The following is a 20431-nucleotide window of genomic DNA, read 5'->3' as shown; positions in this document are numbered from 1 at the left end:
ATGCTATTTCGCCCCAAACAGAGAGTACACAGTGGCTGAATGACTGACCCAAAATTAAGGAAATCTTTGACTATGTACAGACTCAGTGAGCATAGCCTTACTATTGAGAAAGGCCGCCAAAGGAAGACCTGGTTCTCAAGAGAAGACAGACATGTGCACACTGCACACAAAATGAGGTGGAAATTGAGCTGCACTTCCTAACCTCCTGTCAAATGTATGACCATATCAGAGACACATATTTGCCTCAGATTACACAGACATACAAAGAATTCGAAAACAAATCCAATTTTGATAAACTCCCATATCTATTGGGTGAAATACCACAGTGTGCCATCACAGCAAGATTTGTGACCTGTTGTCACAAGAAAAGGGCAACCAGTGAAGAACAAACACCATTGTAAATACAACCTTTATTTATCTTCCCTTTTGTACTTTAACTATTTTCACATCATTACAACACCGTATACAGACATAATATGACATTTGAAATTCATTTATTCTTTTGGAACTTTTGTGAGTGTAATGTTTACTTTTATTGTTTATTTCACTTTTGTTTATTATCTATTTCACTTGTTTTGGCAATGTAAACATATGCTTCCCATGCGAATAAAGCACCTTAAAAATGTAAATTGAATTGAGAGAGAGGGACAAGAGAGGACAATAGTGAAAGATGGTGATATGCGGTGTGAGCCACAAAGTAAGAGTGAATGAAGAGGATTAACATGTATAACAACAGTAACATAGATCGACACTGCAGGTATGTGTTTGAAGCCTGTTTGAAAGCTCTTCATTGTCGTACACCACAATAGTATGACAGCATGCCTCTTCTTATTGTGAATGTTCAGACCAGATTTTGTGCCCAACAGCAGCAGCAGTTGAGACAGACAAGCCCCCTGTCCTCTCAGAGCTGCCTAACTATCATCAGGTTAATTACAGAGAGGGACTTATGATAATTCTCAGAGTAGCTAATACCCTAATAACCACCGCTCCGAAGGTTCGGATAAAGATGCATGTTAATTAATATTCCTTCAGTATTCCAACACATTTGCCTTTCCATGCCACAGTGATATAATTATAGAGTATGATGAGGGGAAATGGGGCTACAGAGAGAGAAGGGAGAGAGATACATAGAAAGAGAGGGGGGGTTGATAGAGAGACAGAAAGGGGGGGGTTAAAGAGGCAAAATCAGAGAAAGATAGGGAGAGAAATACAGTCAGTCTATCCTCCATTATAATAGTGGGGTGTGACTGTTGTAGAAAACCCTCAGTCCACTTACAAAGTGTAACTCTCAAAGTGCGACTATCTAATTCTCCCTTACTTCTGAGTGAAACAGTGCCTATAGGAGTCTAGGTTCATAAACTCAGTATCCTTTCTATTGTTCCTAACGAGAACGGTACAAGTTGGCACTCTTTTTCATAGTCCTTAGAGCCGGATATGAACAATTGTCCTCCACCCTTTGTTGGTATTCTTTTTTCTGCTGTGTTCCCCAGGAGATGCAGTTGTATACATGCTGTGTGTCTCTTCTCCCTGCCATTGTATTGTTCTCCCTCCATTGGACAGTCAGGATTATGTGACTTGAACTGTGTAAGAATATTCACAAAGTTGCTTATTTATGTGTATTTTCTCATGGTTGTCTTTGTTCTTGTGAAACTGATATGAGGGGGTGTCACAACTCATTATAATCCTGGTGCCATGCAGTTTTACAAAGCAACTGCAGCAGCGCTGTGTATCAGAGCCATCCGGGACCAGAGAGGGACCGTGTTTCAAAGATATTGGAGTCATTTTCAACTTCATAGAGAACATTCACCATGAGAGTACAATGGTGTGATGGTTTAACATTTGGGTGCTTCTTTTTTTAAAAACTTTGAACAATATCAGTACACAAATTAAAACGTATAATTATTTTCTGCCCTCTATTAAAAACAAAGTTACACAGACATTCTATTGTATTGAATTCTATTACAAATCATTTTGGCAGTCACCCCACTTGTATTTAAATGGTGTGACATACATTCAGAAGTAAAGATATTCAAATACTTTTTATTGTGGTTACTTTGGACAAAGTAGTTCTGTTCAATCCTTTCTCCTTTGCTCTGTGAAGTTTTCTCTCCAGCCCCTGACAAACAGAGCTCTGGCCTCAGTTGCTGTATAAGGGCTTAAACAAAGCTGTTCTCTCCCTGAGGGTGACACAAGGCAAATCAACTGATCCTTGATTACACGCATCCTTGATTACCACACATCCTTGATTACACACAGGCTTTGTGATAATCCCAATCAACAGCTCAATCGATCACATTTGTATGGGAGACAGTTCAAGTGAAACTAAAAATAGGGACAGAGCCAGATAATGTTAAGGGAAACATTGACCTTACAATACTCTTTAATTTGGGTGATGCCTTATATGAATCAGAACAGATGTCCTATGAACAGGTGCTTCTGAGTGATGGTGGCATCACTGCACTTTGACTTGCTAGCATGATAACAGGAAACTTCTCAAGAGCTAGTGGGACAGATTAAGAAGGGGGAGGGGAAACAACTACAAACTATCAGGGCAAAGCTACTGCCTTTTTAAGATAGGGAAGGGGGGGGGTGTATGGGCCACGGAGACCCATGAGGCGGCACACAATTGACCCAGCGTCGTCCGGGTTATGGAAGGGTTTGGCCGGCTGGGATTTCCTTGTTTCATCGTGCTCTAGCGATTCCTTGTGGTTGTGCCGGGCGCCTGCAAGCTGACTTTGGTGTTTCCTCTGACACATTCGTGTGGCTGGCTTCCGGGTTAAGCAAGCAGTGTGTCAAGAAGCAGTGCAGCTTGGCAGGGTCATGTTTCGGAGGACGCATGGCTCTCAACCTTCACCTCTCCCGAGTCCGTAGGGGAGTTGCAGTGATGAGACAAGATTTGAACTACCAATTGGACCATGAAAAAGGGGTGAAAGTAAAAAAAAAATGTAAATATGTATGGGCCTGTCAAGGACAAGGTAGAGGAAGAGGAGACTGTGGCTGAAAGATCACACTTTGTATGCTGTGGGGAACATAAATCCTGATGGGCCTTCATAGCAGACTTGATCGCACACCTTTTTTGAGGTTGCAATAGTGTTGTTCCAATCTCTAAGGGATGAGCATTTTTGCTAGTACGTTATATTCAGTATGCATCATGCATGTATTCTCAGTCTGCTTCAACATAATTCCCTCACTACCAGACTCCCACACTTCTCAAGACCCTTCACATTCCACCTCCATCCCTGCCTGTTGTCAACCCAGGGCCTGGAGTGGCTTTAGTACGCTGTCGAGCTAATGGCTGAACGGCCCACAAGCATTAAGACATTCATCTACACACATTGCAGGCTAACTAGCTCCCCAAGTCTCACTGCAATTTAGTCAAGTCTCCAAATAACCCACTTACCCTCACTGCAATGCGCTCCTGGCCTCTCAATATCTGATTTCCCCATGCCCTGTGAATTGCCCACTCACCGCCGTAGCACTCTGTTGGCTCTGTGTTTACACAACTACGTCTCTCCTCTTAACAGCTGTTGCTTTAGCGCCTAACAGGAATGTTACTCCAAAATATTTTCTAGCCCTCTTCTCTGAGGCTTGGGTTTTAGAGGTCTGGAATGGCGGTCTGTTCCCTAGTAATCATAGGTTGTATCCCTTGATTTTATGCAGCCTGATAGTACTGGAAAGCTGACAACAAAAGGGTGATACTGTGGCTTCACTAAGACTTCTGCTAGGCTGTGAAATTTCCATCTGCCATATTGCGTCCATTTAACCAGTGTTTCAGCTACGTGTTTGTGAGTTATCTAGGCCCAAGAGAAGTAGGTTTTTTGGAATGGGACCCAGCCTCAGTGTTTTAGTTATTTAGTGCTTAAAGAAGGATGCATAGTGTTTGTTGCTATCTCCTTCCTCATTAGTTGGTACATGGGCTGCAGACAGTTTCAGCCTGTGAAGAAAACTGATCTAACTGGGACTAAAAAGAGCCTGACCGTCTAATGAGAGAATCTCTCCTGTGGTCTGGCAGTGTTTGATTACACAGAAAACACTGGGCTCAACTCTTGCTCCTTGGAAGTATGTGGGTGTGTGTGTGTGTTATCTTGCCTACCCTTAAGTGTCTGTTTGTCAATGAATTGGTGTTTGTGTGTGTTCTAGATTGGAAGAGGAGGAGTCAGTGTTACAGTGACACAGACATCCAAGTAGACAGGTCAGGATCAGAACAAACAGGCAAAGCAACAAACAGATAAACATGCACAGACAGGGTCAGCCAAATGAATCCATTCATCAGTGATGGAAGTTATTCTAATAGCCTTTCTGCTGTGGGTTCTTATGGGATAGCCTGGGCCGGTTTAAGTTCCTACTCTCCTCATCTCTCTCAAAAGTGCACTCATGTTGTCCAAGTAGATACCTGGTTAATGATGATATAATGATGACTCATTCTATTGTGAAAATGACCTGGTATCCATGTTTCTCCCTGACTATTCTGATCACTCCTTTTCTCCCTCTCCAGCTCTCACCAATGTGAAGTTATGGGCCATCGACCGACAATGCTTTCAGACTATTATGATGAGGACGGGCCTGATCAAACACACCGAATACATGGAGTTTTTAAAAAGGTGAGGAACAGAAATACTATATATTCCCTGTATATAGCTCCATTCTTATGTATTTTATTTTATTCCTCTTTTGTTAGTTACTATTTTATTTTATTTTATTATTTTTAAACTCTGCATCATTGGGAAAGGTTTGTAAGCAAGCATTTCAATGTAAAGTCTACACCAGTTGTATTCAGTGCATGTGATGAATAACATTGGATTTGATTTGACTACATTATAACATTTTATAATTTATCAATATACCAGACTGATACGACCTAGGGTTGGCGATATTGAAGTGATTTACCATTGAAGTCACATTTCCCCATTCGCATTCAGTTACATAATGATAGTTAACCAGTGCAACTGTCAAACGCACGCTTTTTTGCAATTTCGACCTGTTAGAGCCGGCGCCCTTCTGTTTTCAAACCCTAGCGCCGGGTTTGTTAATTGACCTGTCTGTCTTATATGAGTTCGCTTGCGCTGAGGTGGGAGGGGTGGGGTATCTGAGGTGTGTCCTTAAAAACATCCGCCAAAGTGCCAATTTCAGGCAGCACTGGTGGGGATATTTAAGACCAACCATAAGCTGGTGTTAGCAGTAAGTTGGTTGGTTATGGTATGGATTTTGACAGCGGAAGTGCAGCCTATCCAGCCATGACGACCACATGCACATGGAACAAGTTACATTTTCTTTTTGTTCCCGTAAACCTTGTAATTAGAAACATAAAAACAAATATTTGTTCACATTTCGTTTAATTTGATTAAAAACCAAGCATAGCTTCCCCTCCTCTCAATGAAGGCTGTTTTTGGTCCTGACCAATGCATTCGACATTTAGTCAAACCTTTCATAAAGGGTTTGACTCGTGAGACCTCTTAATTAATCAAAAACCCAAAGAATGTAAATGAATCAAAACCCAGCCCCAATTCACACAATCAAAATAGCAACAATATGTCTGACACAGCCCAGGACCCATAGCCCTACCACCAGTGCTAAGATTTACCATTGCGTTTGGTTTGTTAAAATAGAGCCCAATGTCTCCTTCAAGTTTGTTACGCATCTGGAAGTACCCACTCTACCGGAAAAAATTATTATCCCTTCTTCCTGCTCTCTTTTTTCTCTCTATCTGACGTTGACATTAGCATAGGGTTTGGCAGAGGAGAGGGGCTGAAGACAGGGAAGCCTATTATCATATTAAAGGCAGATTTTTGTTGCACGGACACACTGCATGGGATAAAATATGTCCTCATCAAAAGATGGAGGGAGAGGAGTGTGTCATATGCATCAAGCAGGATATATGAGGTGCATTGGAAATGTACTGCTTTCACTGCTTTCTCTGTCTGTTCTGCTGTCTGTCCCTCTGATTGTCCCCCTGTTCTGTCTTTCACAATCTTTCCCTCTTTCTGCCAAGCAGCAGCTACTCTTCCTGGGGTCCAGAAAGCAGTTATATACAATTAAAAACATTACATTACATTTCACAACAGATTTCCCATTAAATGTGTGCAGATAAGGCCACTCCTCTACCACCACTTATCTACAACAAAAAATCTATGTGTACGTGTGTGTATATTGTGTATGTTATCGTGTGTGTGTATGCGTGTGTCTGTGTGTGTGTGTATCTCTTCATAGTCCCTACTGTTCCATAAGGTCTATTTTTATCAGGTTTTTTTTATCTGATTTTACTGCTTGCATGAGTTAGTTGATGTGGAATAGAATTCCATGTAGCCATGGCTCTATGTAGTACTGTGCGCTCATAGTCTGTTCTGGACTTAAGAAACTTCTGGTAGCATGTCTTGTGTGGTATGCATGGGTGTCTGAGCTGTGTGCTAGTAGTTTAAACAGACAGCTCGGTGCATTCACCATGTCAATACGTCTCACAAATACAAGTCATTCTCTCCTATACTTTGAGCCTGGAGACATGCATATTATTAATGTTAGCTCTCTGTGTCCATTTAAGGGTCAGCCATGCTGCCCGGTTCTGGGACAATTTTCCTAAGTCCCTATTTGTGGCACCTGATCACACGACTGGACAGTAGTTCAGGTGCGACAAAACTAGGGCCTTTAGGACCTGCCTTGTTGATAGCATTGTTAAGAAGGCAGAACCGCGCTTTATTATGGACAGACCTCTCCCCATTAGTTTACAATCCAGAGTTACTCCAACAGTTTAGTCACCTCAACCAGCTCATTTTCCACATTATTCATTACAAGATTGAGATTTAGGGTTTAGTCAATGATTTGTCCCAAATACAATGCTTTTAGTTTTTGAAATATTTAGAACTAACTTATTTCTTGCCACCCATTCTGAAACTGACTGCAGCTCTTTGTTAAGTGTTGCAGTGATTTCACTTGCTGTGGTAGATGATGTGTATAGTGTTGAGACATCAGCATACATAGACACACAGGCTTTACTCAGAGCCGGTGGCAAGTCATTAGTAAAGTTTGAAAAAAATAAGGGGCCTAGAAAGCTGCCCTGGGGAATGCCTGACTCTACCTGGATTATGTTATCCCGGGGGTACCGGTACTGAGGGGGTACCAGTACAGAATCAGTGTGCCCCCGCACACTGATTCTGTACTGGTACCCCCTCAGTACCGGTACCCCCTGTATATAGCCTCGTTATTGTTATGTTATTGTGTTTCTTTTTATTATTTTTTACTTTAGTTTATTTGGTAAATATTTTCTTAACTCTTCTTCAACTGCACTGTTGGTTAAGGGCTTGTAAGTAAGAATTTCACTGTAAGGTGTACACTTGTTGTATTCGGCGCATGTGACAAATAAAGTTTGATATGATTAGATTTTACTGGGAGGCTTATCAGAGGTAGACATGACAGTGATATTTATGTTTGAGCTGATGCAGTGCATGGTGAGTTGCCCCCAAATGGACTTCCTACTAGGGCTGAGGCTTACCTCCTCAGTGCTAACAGTATAGGTTCTTAGGCACATGATTACAGCGTAGGATTGACAGAGGCATTCAGCGGAGGTTACTTAAATTATAGGTTTAGGTTACTTAAATTATGACTGCCAACGCCCCTGGGACAATGTACATTTGCAGCAGCACTACGACAACTCAGCAGCACAATGGTAAGGATTATCTGAGCAGGGCTTAGGTCACTGATAAGTCATTGTCTCAACGCTGCCTTGAAATGCGAGGACAGGGTCCAGGAGCCAAGATGTTCTAGTTTGTTAGCAGGGGGGTATAGTTCTGGTCCTGGAGTGACGGCTGCTTTTCATCCAGGGTTTTTGCCAATTAGAATTGAAGTCACTCAATTCAGGAAGTGATTTGAATTTTAAATTCAAAAATTGATTTTAAATTTTTTTATAATTAGCTTCTCTTTTCAGTGTATGGAGAAATTGTTGAAAATAGGTGGCATTTCAGTTTACTTCCTGAATTGACCCCAATTCTTTTTCATCATTGCCATTCAATTAGAGATTGATAACACCTGGGTAACCCACTTTCCAGCAAATCAATTACCTTAATTGATCAATTAAGGGCCGGGGGGAATGAAAATCAGCGGGACTGTGGCACTCGAGTTCAGATGGTTCACAGTCCCATTTCAGAAGACTGGAGTCTAAGCCACGTGCATGCAAACCCTCACACACACACAAAGACACATGTAAACACCATCCTATTCCACTTTAACAGTTTTGAACCTAACAACATGATGATCAAATTTACCATTTTATTATAACCCAATTAAGTCGTTAGATGCAGAACTTTCCATAACAGAGGCTTTTTGTTTGCCGGAATTGTTTCACGGCTCGGGGCCTAAAGTCACATATGTTTCCCATAGTAAGGAGCTATCTGACAAGCCATTTTCTGGCCAGGGTCCATGGAGGAAATTCAGCACCAGGAGTCAGTGCTGGGGCGAGATGGTTCAGATTACTTTAATAAAGCATGGAAAACGAGAGGGAGTTGGAGATGGAGAAACAGAGAGATGATATGGAGAGATAAAAGCCTTTGTTCCAATGCCTGGGTGCTATTTTTCTCTCCCCTCTGATAAACATTGGCCAGTTTTCTTTAGTCCATGTCGATAACGAGCAGATAGGATTTAGGATTCAGAGGATTGCAAGGAACAAACATCAAGCCTCTTCAACCTCAGAGTGTGTTTGTGTGTGTGTGTGTGTGTGTGTGTGTGTGTGTGTGTGTGTGTGTGTGTGTGTGTGTACGCATACAGAATACCACACATAGTACATGTGTAGTGTATTTATATAGGTTCATTTCTGGATTATACGTTCACCAACGTTAAGAAAACTGAGCGACCGTAATAACAGAAACTCTATTCAGGCTAACCTATTGACTGTGTAGCTGCCGATATTACATGACCTTCTGTTCAATGTATACTGAGTGTACAAAACATTAGCAACACCTTCCTAATATTGAGTTGCACCCACTTTTGCCCTCAGAACAGCCTCATTTCGTCAGGGGATGGATTCTACAAGGTGTCGAAAGTCTTCCACAGGGATGCTGGCCCTTGTTGACTCCAATTCTTCCCCAAGTTGGCTGGATGTCCTTTGGGTGGTAGACCATTCTAGATACACACTGGAAACTGTCGAGCGTGAAAAACCCAGCACCGTTGCAATTCATGACACTCAAACCTAGCACCTAGCACCCGCGCCTAGCACCTACTACCATAGCCCATTCAAAGGCGCTTAAATCTTTTGTCTTGCCCATTCACCCTCTGAATGACACACATACTGTACACATTCTGTGTCTCAAGGCTTAAAAATCCTTATTTAACCTGGCTCCTACCCTTCATCTACACTGATTGAATGGGTTTAACTGGTGACATCAGCATGGGATCATAGCTTTCACCTGGATTCACCTGGTCAGTCTATGTTATGTTTTGTATACTCAGTGTATATGTCTATTGGCGTCAATGCCCTGTTGCATTGTGGATCCCTATTCTTCCTTGACTTCCTGACTCTTTTCTTCCTGCAGTGTTCCAACATTCCATGAACTTCCGGAGGAGATACTAAGCAAGCTGGCTGATGTCCTTGAGGAGGTAGGTCCTCCGTTGAAAGCCAGTTATGTACACAAATGTGTTCGCCAAGGATACACATTTCTATGGAAACAAAAGTGCATTGTGTGAATGGATAATGGATGCCTACGGGTTGAGGATGTTCTTGCTATGCTGAAGGCAGAGGACGTTTGAGAGTTCTGAGCAACTGGGTATGGTGTTGATGAACTTGTATGTGATGTGACAACGCATACAATTGAAATATAATTGACATTCTTGAAAGACTAATTGAAATTCTTGAAGGAATCTCACCAGTCAAAGATGGTCAGATCACCACTTTTGCCCAGAGGAATGTATATATTGTACCTGTTCTCTGGTTGACCTTTTTTGTTTAGGTTTCCTCTCTGAATTATTTCAGACTTCTGGTGGTTTTGTAAAAGGTTATATGTTTTCTTTTGACATTGCAATAGCAAAGATTTTATTTAGCACTACACTTCTGAGCTCCATTTATTCTATTTGTTATCCTTTTTCCTTTGATATGTTTTGAAGTTTTACTTTGGCTGCACACTGCTTTTTACATGTATTTTGTGCTGCAGGCTTTTAGAAGCCTGTAGCATTTGCATTTCTGTGTGTGTGTGTGTGTGTGTGTGTGTGTGTGTGTGTGTGTGTGTGTGTGTGTGTGTGTGTGTGTGTGTGTGTGTGTTTCAGATAATGACCAGGAAGTGGTCCCAATTTTGACCATAAAGTGTTCACTTCACAAGGACAGAAAAATCTATCAATTATGCTAAACTATGAAAATCCATGCACTCTCTACAACTTAAGGTTTTTCCTATTCCATTTAGTTTCTTTCGACATCAATATTTACCTCTCTTTCAAGAGAATGAATACATGACACAAAATCATTCAAGTTCATTTTAAAGCTATAATATTGTTTTTGCATGTTATTCAATGTGTGTATATCGCTTGCCATGTCGTAGAAAATGAGAACCTTCGTGACTGCAGTGGTAAAATGAATCAATGCATTTAAAAAAGAACAGACCATCTGAATAATGCTTGGGACATACACTGACTGCCAAACACAAACCAAAATAACATGTTAACATTAGGTTTGTGAGAGCCCCTCTGTGTCATTCAATACTATGTTGTATTCACCAAAGTACTGTTCATTCTAATATCAATCAGGTGCTGTCTTATTGATTTGTCTGAGATAGACTGAGACATACAGTGCATTCGGAAAGTATTCAGACCTCTTCCCTTTTTCCACATTTTGTGGAAATACCCCATAATGACAAAGTGAAAACAGGTTTTTAGAAATGTTTGCAAATGTATAAAATAAAAAAAATAGAAATACCTTATTTACATAAGTATTCAGACCCTTTGCTATAAGACTTGAAATTGAGCTCAGGTGCATCCTTGAGATGTTTTTACAACTTGATTGGACATGATTTGTAAAGGCATACACATGTCTATATAAGGTCTCACAGTTGACAGTGCGTGTCAGAGCAAGAATCTAGCCATGAAGTCAAAGGAATTGTTCATAGAGCTCCAAGACAGGATTTTGTCAAGGCACAGATCTGGGGAAGGGTACTAAAAAATGTCTGCAGCATTGAAGGTCCCCAAGAACACTGTGACCTCCATCATTCTTGTATGGAAGAAGTTTGGCACCACCAAAACTATTCCTAGGGCTGGCCGCGCGGACAAACTGAGCAATCAAGGGAGAAGGGCCTTGGTCAGGGAGGTGATGGTCCCTCTGACAGAGTTCCAGTTCCTCTGTGGAGATGGGAGAACCTTCCAGAAGGACAACCATCTCTGCAGCACTCCACCAATCAGGCCTTTATGGTAGAGTGGCCAGACACTCCTCAGTAAAAGGCACATGACAGCCCACTTGGTGTTGGCCAAAAGGAACCTAAAGACTCTCAGACCATGAGAAACAAGATTATCTTGTCTGATGAAACCAAGATTGAACTCTTTGGCCTGAATGCCAAGCGTCCCGTCTGGAGGAAACCTGGCACCATCCCTACGGTGAAGCATGGTGGTGGCAGCATCATGCTGTGGGGATGTTTTTCAGCGGCAGGGACTGGGAGACTAGTCAGGATCGAGGGAAAGACGAATGGAGCAAAACACTGAGAGATCCTTGATGAAAACCTGCTCCAAAGCGCTCAGGACCTCAGACTGGGACGAAGGTTCACCTTCCAACAGGACAACAACCCTAAGCACACAGCCAAGACAATGCAGGAGTGGGTTCGGGACAAGTCTCTGAATGTCATTGAATTGCCCTGCAAGAGCCCGGGACTTGAACCCGATTGAACATCTCTGGAGAGACCTGAAAATAGCTGTGCAGTGACGCTCCCCATCCAACCTGAAAGAGCTTGAGAGGATCTGTGGAGAAGAATGGGAGAAACTCAACAAATACAGATATGCCAAGCTTGTAGCGTCATACACAAGATGTCACGTGTGCTCCCTCTCCGGCTTCTAGTTCACCAGGCTGCTCGTTATGGCGCACACCTGTCTCCATTGTTACGCGCACCTGTGTGTCGTCAGACTCATCTGGACTCCATCACTTCCTTGATTACCTGCCCTATATATGTCACTTCCTTTGGTTCCTTCCCCGGGCGTCAATGTTTCTGTTTCATGTCTGTGCGTTGTTCGAGGTTCTTGTTTTGTATTATGTTCCGTTTATTTTTATTAAAACACTCACTCCCTGAACTTGCTTCCTGACTCTCAGCGCACATTGTTACAGAATGCCTCCTCACCCAAGGGAAGCATCAGGGAGTGTTATTTAAAAAAAATTGTGTCAGTGGGAATGACGTGGGTTAGGGAGCCACTACAGGCTCTCGTACCTCATCCGGATCGACAGGCCCCCCCGCCTCAGCCGGCTCGTCTGGCTTTCATGCCTTCGCCAGATCGCCAGGCTCCCCTGCTTCCACTCTTGTCAGGCTCTCATGCCTCAACTGGATCGCCCGGCTCCCCTGTCTCAGCCGGTCTGTCATGTTCCCGCATCCCAGCCGGCGACAGGTTCCCGCGCTTCAGCAGGGGTGACCAGTCCACTCTTGATCCCCAGGATCGTTTCTTGGGTTGGTGTCCTGCGGCTGGAGCCGAACGTGCCGGGGAGGGGGTACCATCAGTTATGTTTTCTCTCCAGCGCTCTAGGTTGCCATGCTCCTGCGTCTCAGCCAGATTGACGGGTTTCCTGCACCTCTGCAGAGGTGACCGGTCCGCTCCTCTTTCCCGGGATCGTCATTTGGGTCTGCTTCCTGAGGCTGGAGCCACTCGTCGGAGAGGGGGTACTGTCAAGTGTGCTCTAGGTCACCAGGCTGCTCGTTATGGCGCACACCTGTCACCATCGTTACGTGCTCCTGCGCATCGTCAGGCTCACCTGGACTCCATCACTTCCTTGATTACCTGCCCTATATATGTCACTCCCTTTGGTTCCTTCCTCAGGCATCATTGTTTCTGTTTCTGTTCCATGTCTGTGCGTTGTTCCAGGTTCTTGTTATGTATTATGTTCCGTTTATTTTTATTAAGACACTCACTCCCTAAACTTGCTTCCCGACTCTCAGCGCAGATGGTTACACAAGAAGACTCGAGGCTGTCATCGCTGCCAAAGATGCTTCAACAAAGTACAGAGTAAATGGTCTGAATACTTATGTAAATGTGATATTTCAGTTTGGGATTTTTTTATACATTTGCTAATATTTCTAAAAACCTGTTTTGGCTTTTCATTATGGGGTATTGTGTCTAGATGGATGAGTAAAAGAACGCACACATCTAAACCCTGTTGCTAACAGGTATATTGGGGCAGATCGCTAGAACACCACCCAGGATTTGACTGCTAGACCGAACAACAAGAAGACAATGTAACCTCTACGTTTTGAGATTGGATGACCATAATATACAAAGGTCAGCATCTGTTTCCATGGGCAGTGTGTTTAGTTGGTCTGGTGTGGCACATTGGTCACAGTGTATTGATCGGCTGAGCCCTCTACAAGTTAAATGTCACAGCTTTGTCTTACAAAGGCCAGATACTCACTCTCACATACCACATTCAACCATCTTTACCTGGATAAATGGCAGTGTGTTACACATAATCCTGTCTTTACAGGTTAACACACCTACCTGTGTGTGTGTATGAGGTTCAAGGAGAGGCTTTCAAATCAAGAGAAAAAACAGGAAATGAGAGTGTGAAGAATATGAAGCGTGCGTGCACGTGCGTGCACATGCACGTGCGGCTGTGCCTATGTGCTTGTATGTGTGAATGTGTGTGTGCTTTCAAAGGATTGTTGCTTCAGGGGACTCTGCACCCCAACTAAGATACAGTACTGAGGGAAAACCTTTTCACCAATGCAACGTGTTCAAGGTGTCTCACCCTGGGGTGAAGTGGGTATTAGACAGAGGTGCCTGGGTGACTCATCCTTCTCACTTATCTTCTCCTCTTTGGTTCCAGACACACTATGAGGATGGAGAGTACATCGTCAGACAGGGAGCCACAGGAGACACCTTCTTCATTGTCAGTAAGGGAATGGTGAGACCCTCATCATCATTATTGATATAGGGCTCTCAGCCAGACATGTTACCTTCTGTCCCAGCCAGGGAGCCAGATAAGGTCAACGATTTACCCCATTCAAATTATCAAGATGTACAGTATCCATCTGTCTCAACTAGTGGAACAAACCTCTCTCTCTCTCTCTCTCTCTCTCTCTCTCTCTCTCTCTCTCTCTCTCTCTCTCTCTCTCTCTCTCTCTCTCTCTCTCTCTCTCTCTCTCTCTCTCTCTCTCTCTCTCTCTCTCTCTCTCTCTCTTTATGTTTCTTTTCCTGGGTCTGTCTTTCCCTTTTTGTCTTCCAGATCATATTAAAAGTTGAATTATCACTCTGTCCCTCAGATTTAGCTATGTATTTCTGGTGGACGTGATGTCATACCGCAATAGAACCTTCTAATGAATGAAGATAGAAGCCTTAATTAAGTCAAACGACCTTCTATATCTTCACTTTGACCATTTCTGCTGGACCTCCATCGCTCAGTTGTCAGCTAGCTAATGACCTGGTTAGTGGTTCCTCACAGACCATAGCACCATAATGTCCATCAAAGATGTACAAAGATTTAGCATGCACAGATATGTCCATCACCCCTGCTCTGCATTAACCTCACTTTGATGTTGAATAATGTAGTGATTAGTCAACCATACAGTTACAGAAATGTCCATTACAGAAGGGTTTGTGGTACTTACAGTGCAGCTCATGGTCCCATAGGTCCCTTCTCTCAGAATGTATAACTGCTCACTCCCCCCTTATGGATTTAAAGTGGCACCCCACCCCTTTGTCCAGGTGAATGTGACCAGGGAAGACAAGCCCAGCGGGGATCCTGTCTACCTCCGCAGCATGGGGAAAGGAGACTGGTTCGGAGAGAAGGCCCTGCACGGGTAAGACTGATAACCCCTCTATTCACACTTCTATCTCCCACTCTTTGCCCTGCCCTCTCTCTTTCTCTCTCTCTCTTTATCTATCTCTTTCCCTCCTTGTCTTTCCTCCATTTCTCTTTCTTTTTCTCTCTACCTGCCCATCTCTCTCACCCTCTCTCTCCCTTTCATTCTCTTTTCCTCTTCCTCTTTCTAGGCAGGTGCTCTGTGGTAATGGAAGAAATCAGAATTGTGACCAGAATATCTGTTATGTGCATACCCCCAATAAACCACATGCATCACATTGCCTGAGTGATCTCCCCCCTGACACATTGTGAAGTACCTTGAGAACCTAGCAAGTGTTTGTATAAATCCAATGCATCATTATCATTGTCCGCAAATGTATTGGGTAAGACCGTACTTACAGTATGTACTTCATTGTATTTATCTGTAGTTATGTACTCATGAACTTCATCTGTACAAAGGACCCCAATGTCTGACGTAGCCTTCTTTTCATTCCTTATTACCTTGTATTTCATAATGATTATTATGTTTTTTTGATCACATTATGCATTTTACCACTACCGCAACAGTCCAAAAACAGTCCAAAAAAGGAATACACAAATCAATTTCTAATATATTTTTAAACATTGCTCCTCTAATGAAAAGGCCTGAATTAAACATAACACTGAAAAGACAAATATGTAAAATGAAATTATAAAACATAATAAAATTAAACCAGACTTTTTCCCTAATTTGAGCTTTTTAGCTGTTTCAGTAATGAGAATGCCAAGTGGGGTAAAAGAGGTGTTTGAGAATAAGAACCTCATTCTGAAGGCATATGTGACGGTCTTATTTGAAATTGTGATTTTATATTGGATAAAAGTAGAGACTCAGAGCTACAAAATTGTATATCATACGCTACAGGAATAATGGGAAATTAATTTTGCTTTGAAAGTTGATAAACTTGTAAACTCACTTTTTAGAAAATTGACTTTGAATGTTTTGGTACTGCTACTGGAGAGCTCTTCTTTGTCTACACCCATTCAGCATCGTTCACACCCCCTTAACCTCTATGGGCTAGGTGGGACGCTAGCGTCCCCCCCGTGGTGCACTCCATCAACAGCAGGTGCATTTCAAGAGCGGCAAATTTGAATCCAAATAAATGTCAAAATTCAAATTTTTCAAACATACAACTATTTTACACCCTTTGAAAGATAAACATCTCCTTAATCTAACCACGTTTTACGATTTCAAAAAGGTTTTACGGCGAAAGCATAAATTTAGAGTATGTTAGGACAGTACATTTACAAGAGTTGTGTGTAATGTTTTGTCAATTCAAAGACAGGGTCACCAAAACCATAAAACCAGCTAAAATGATGCACTAACCTTTTACAATCTCCATCAGATGACACTCCTAGGACATTATGTTAGACAATGCATGCATTTTTAGTTCTATCAAGTTCAGATTTATATCCAAAAACAGCGTTTTACTATGGCATTGATGTTGAGGAAATAGTTTCCCTCCAATAACCGGCAGTCAAGTCAACACCACAAATTAAATAATTAAAATTAGAAAACATTGGTAAAATATTATATTGTCATTTAAAGAATTATAGATTTACATCTCTTGAACGCAATCAACTTGCCAGATTTAAAAATAACCTTACTGGGAAATCACACTTTGCAATAATCTGAGCACTGCGCCCAGAAAAATACGCGTTGCGATACAGACTAGACGTCATGTTGGGGAGATCTAAAATCGAAAATACTATGTAAATAATCCATTACCTTTGATTCTCTTCATCAGATGTCACTTCCAGGTATCACAGGTCCATAACGAATATAGTTTTGTTCAAAAAAGCTCATCATTTATGTCCAAAAATCTCCGTCTTGTTAGCACATGATCTAAGCCAGCCGGACTTCTCGTCATGAACGAGGGGAAAAAATATATTTACGTTTGTTCAAACATGTCAAACGTTGTATAGCATAAATCATTAGGGCCTTTTTAACCAGAACATGAATAATATTCAAGGTGGACGAATGCATACTCTTTTATAACGTATTGGAACGAGGGTACCCAACATGAACTCGCGCGCCAGGTGTCTAATGGGCCATCATCGTTCCATGGCTCTTGTTCGGTCAGATCTCCCTCCAGAAGACTCAAAACACTTTGTAAAGGCTGGTGACATCTAGTGGAAGCAATAGGAAGTGCCAAAATATTCCTCAGCCCCTGTGTTTTTCAATGGGATAGGTTTAAAGGTAATACAACACATCAGGTATCCACTTCCTGTCAGAAAATGTCTCAGGGTTTTGCCTGCCAAATGAGTTCTGTTATACTCACAGACACCATTCAAACAGTTTTAGAAACTTTAGAGTGTTTTCTATCCATATATAATAAGTATATGCATATTCTAGTTACTGGGTAGGATTAGTAACCAGATTAAATCGGGTACATTTTTTTTATCCAGCCGTGCAAATACTGCCCCCTAGCCCTAACAGGTTAAGCTTTAGTCTCACCCATCTCTTTAAGGGTTGATCCAAGCATTCTGTACAAACAACAGCAGTCAAGCACCCAAGCTAACTTGCTAGCTACTTCCAGACACAAATGAGAGAACAGCTCACTGAACATTACTTGCCCTAGCAGAGCTGGTTAGGCTGTTATGTTATGCAGAGCATTGGTGACTGCAACTGTGCTGTCAGATTGTCCGTTTGTATATTCAGAGCGTTTCACTCTCGGAGCGTTCAGAGCACACACTGGACGCTCTGGTCGATGAGTAGGGTTGATCCGAACGTTTTAACCTCACAACGGCAGTCAAGCACCCAAGCTAACTGGGTAACATTGGCTAGCTTGCTAGCTACTTCCAGGCATATAATGAGAGAACACCCCACTCTGACCATTTCATTCACCCTAGCAGAGCTGGTTAGGCTGTTTTCATGTTATCCAGATCGTTGGTGACTGTAACTGTGCTGGTGGCAACAATTTAGTTACGCTATTTTGCCGACGTTTACTGACACCGGCCATATTCAACGGGTGTTCAGTGTTCGTAAATTCATCAGTTATTCTGCGCTTTGACACACTCAGACGAGAGTCTTTTGTTAAGACATGCTAGGTAAACAATGAATCATAATGCCAACTCATGACGTTACTACCCTGAATGAATCTGCAGGTAGCTAACCAACCAGGTTCAATGTTAGTTAACTAACATTAGGCTATAACTAGTCAAGCAAATGGCTCTGAGATACGAATAATAAGATCATACACATAACGTTAGCTAGCGAGCCAGCTAATGTTAGCTAGCTAACAGTACACTTTAACTTGAAATGAAACCACTTTCTGTCAAAATTAGAAATGTGAATGTCTGAAAATGTAGCTAGCTAGACTATCTTTCCCGTATATATCATGGATGGACACATCTCCTGTTGGATGCCATGGTTGCCCTTAGTTTGAAGATTTAATCCGGAAAGAGATGTTTTCTCCTTCTCCTTAGCTATCATCCTCGAATTCCACTGATTTAAAAACTTGGTCCTCCAGAAAGTGGAGAGCATACACGTAACATTAGCTAGTGAGCCAGTCAGCTAACGTTAGCTAGCTAACAGTACACTTTACCTTGACATTAGGCTTATGCAGTTTTACTACACGATAAATTGTTTTTTAAAGCCTGCATTAGAGAGGATCACGTAGACATACTGACCAGCTCAAATAGACAGAAGCATGCTATATGGCAGACAAATCTAAACTCATGGCTAGTGGGAAGGTTGCTCACTTTTTCTGTGGCTAAACCAACTAGGCTCATAATTTAACAATTTTATTTGTGTTTGCAGATGGCATACAAGTTTGTTATAAAGGCACATGAAAGTTCATATGTTTGAGAAGGCATTTCTGACAAAAAAAACGCATTTAAAAAAGTTTATGTTCAAACAGCTCTCCTGTGAAGTAGTGACACGCTACATATGCCTAGTTTCCTTAACTTAACCTCTACTCCTCCTCTAGATGATGCATCATGGATGAATACAACTTTGTAAAAAAACTGATTGGAGTTTTTACAGGAACTTGAAAAAGTGTTACGTAATGAGATGTCCACAGACACTGTTTGTACATAATAAATATTATCAACTAGTATACAATTTTTATGATTTATGGACAAACTACAACAACATATTTTGTGTTTTATTAAAATAAGTTACGTTTTTCTAAAGTAAAATTGTATGAAATGACCCGAGAACATAATCCGGACGCATTTCAGTAATGAGAATTTGGGGTGAAAATGTACAAAATTCAGGCTAAAGTGTAAAACGTATTTAAAATAACACACTTTGCTGAGAACTAGACATCTTAGTTCTCAGAATGGTAGTTGATTTTTGCAGATGGATCATGGTTTTGTAACTCAATTTGCTACAGACATGTTTAAAACTGGTTTCATGAGAATCACCCGGTTAGTCTCCAGTGCGTTTCAGCCTTGGGTGGGTTTGATAATAGCAAAAGAGGAACCAAACTTTCCATAGATCCCCCCCTTACACACACAAACACAAACAAACACACAAACACACACACACACACACACACACACACACACACACACACACACACACACACACACACACACACACACACACACTGCACGTGAGTAAAAAGTAAGGGATGTAGCTAGCACCATCTTGTGGTGACTGAATGAGGAACAATCCCCATTGAGCTCTATTTACCTGTGTGAAGCAAAACAGTTACAATGCATATTGATGTATTGATTAGAAGTAATGCAGACAACCAATTGCTGTGGAAGCAATAATTCACTGAGAAATCTCTACCCGTTTGGAGTGAGAGATATGTTCCAGTCTAGATCATCTGTTGCGTGTCATATTTCTCACACAAACAGTTATATAAGATCATTGTCTGATATTAATACAGCATACATAAGGTGGTAATTATATGGCAAATGCAGTGTAGCAAATTGAGTACAGTATGGTCTATTCTTTATCTGAAGCTAATGAACATAAGAGATGTAAGATGACATCATTAAAATGTATGTGGGACATATGGGACAGGGCTACTGTAGCTCTGCTGCCATTGGAAGACGATATGTGAAACAGATATAAGAAAGAAAGTGTCCCACATTTCACAGTAATGAGTGAAACATTCCTTCTTCTGATGGTCATGCTAATGATACCGTAGATTGGACTGACCCATTTGATTATAATAGGATTCATCGCTTTTCCCAGAAGAAGAATCTGTACACATTTCTGTTTAAAATAATATGTCATAGCGACACTTTCAGAATAATATTTTATGGAGTTTAGAAAGTCTGTTTGCTGTAAATAACTCTTAAGATTCAGGGAAAACCTTCTTCAAAATCATGTTTATTTTCCCTATCTCTTGTATTCTCCCTAAGGACATCTAAGGCCATCTGTATGTATCCTCAGAAGGACGCAGTGCTCACTTATTATTGTAACCATTTACCAACAAGTCTTTGTCTCGGGGCGTCTTGAGCAAAGCGGTCTGCACAACG

The 20431-nt window shown here is 41.8% G+C and overlaps 1 protein-coding gene across 3 annotated transcripts in view; it reads left to right on the top strand.

Annotated features, from left to right (window-relative positions):
* The window catches only part of LOC106577002 (cGMP-dependent protein kinase 1), a 143818-nt gene that overhangs the window by 91703 nt on the left and 31684 nt on the right, over window positions 1–20431 (top strand). For 2 of the 3 annotated variants that reach the window (XM_014154633.2, XM_014154632.2), the window contains exons 4-7: window positions 4496–4601; window positions 9516–9579; window positions 13979–14056; window positions 14857–14951. In XM_014154633.2, coding sequence (XP_014010108.1) covers window positions 4496–4601; window positions 9516–9579; window positions 13979–14056; window positions 14857–14951 — 343 coding nt within the window. Of the gene's footprint in view, window positions 1–4495; window positions 4602–9515; window positions 9580–13285; window positions 13435–13978; window positions 14057–14856; window positions 14952–20431 lie in introns of those variants that run through there. The other variant, XM_014154635.2, reaches the window with a different exon arrangement.

The sequence above is a fragment of the Salmo salar genome, chromosome ssa18 (genome assembly GCF_905237065.1).
Source record: "Salmo salar chromosome ssa18, Ssal_v3.1, whole genome shotgun sequence".
NCBI classification, from domain to species: Eukaryota; Metazoa; Chordata; class Actinopteri; order Salmoniformes; family Salmonidae; genus Salmo; species Salmo salar.
The sequence above is the reverse complement of the archived record's forward strand: the minus strand, read 5'-3'. Positions and strand labels throughout refer to the sequence as shown.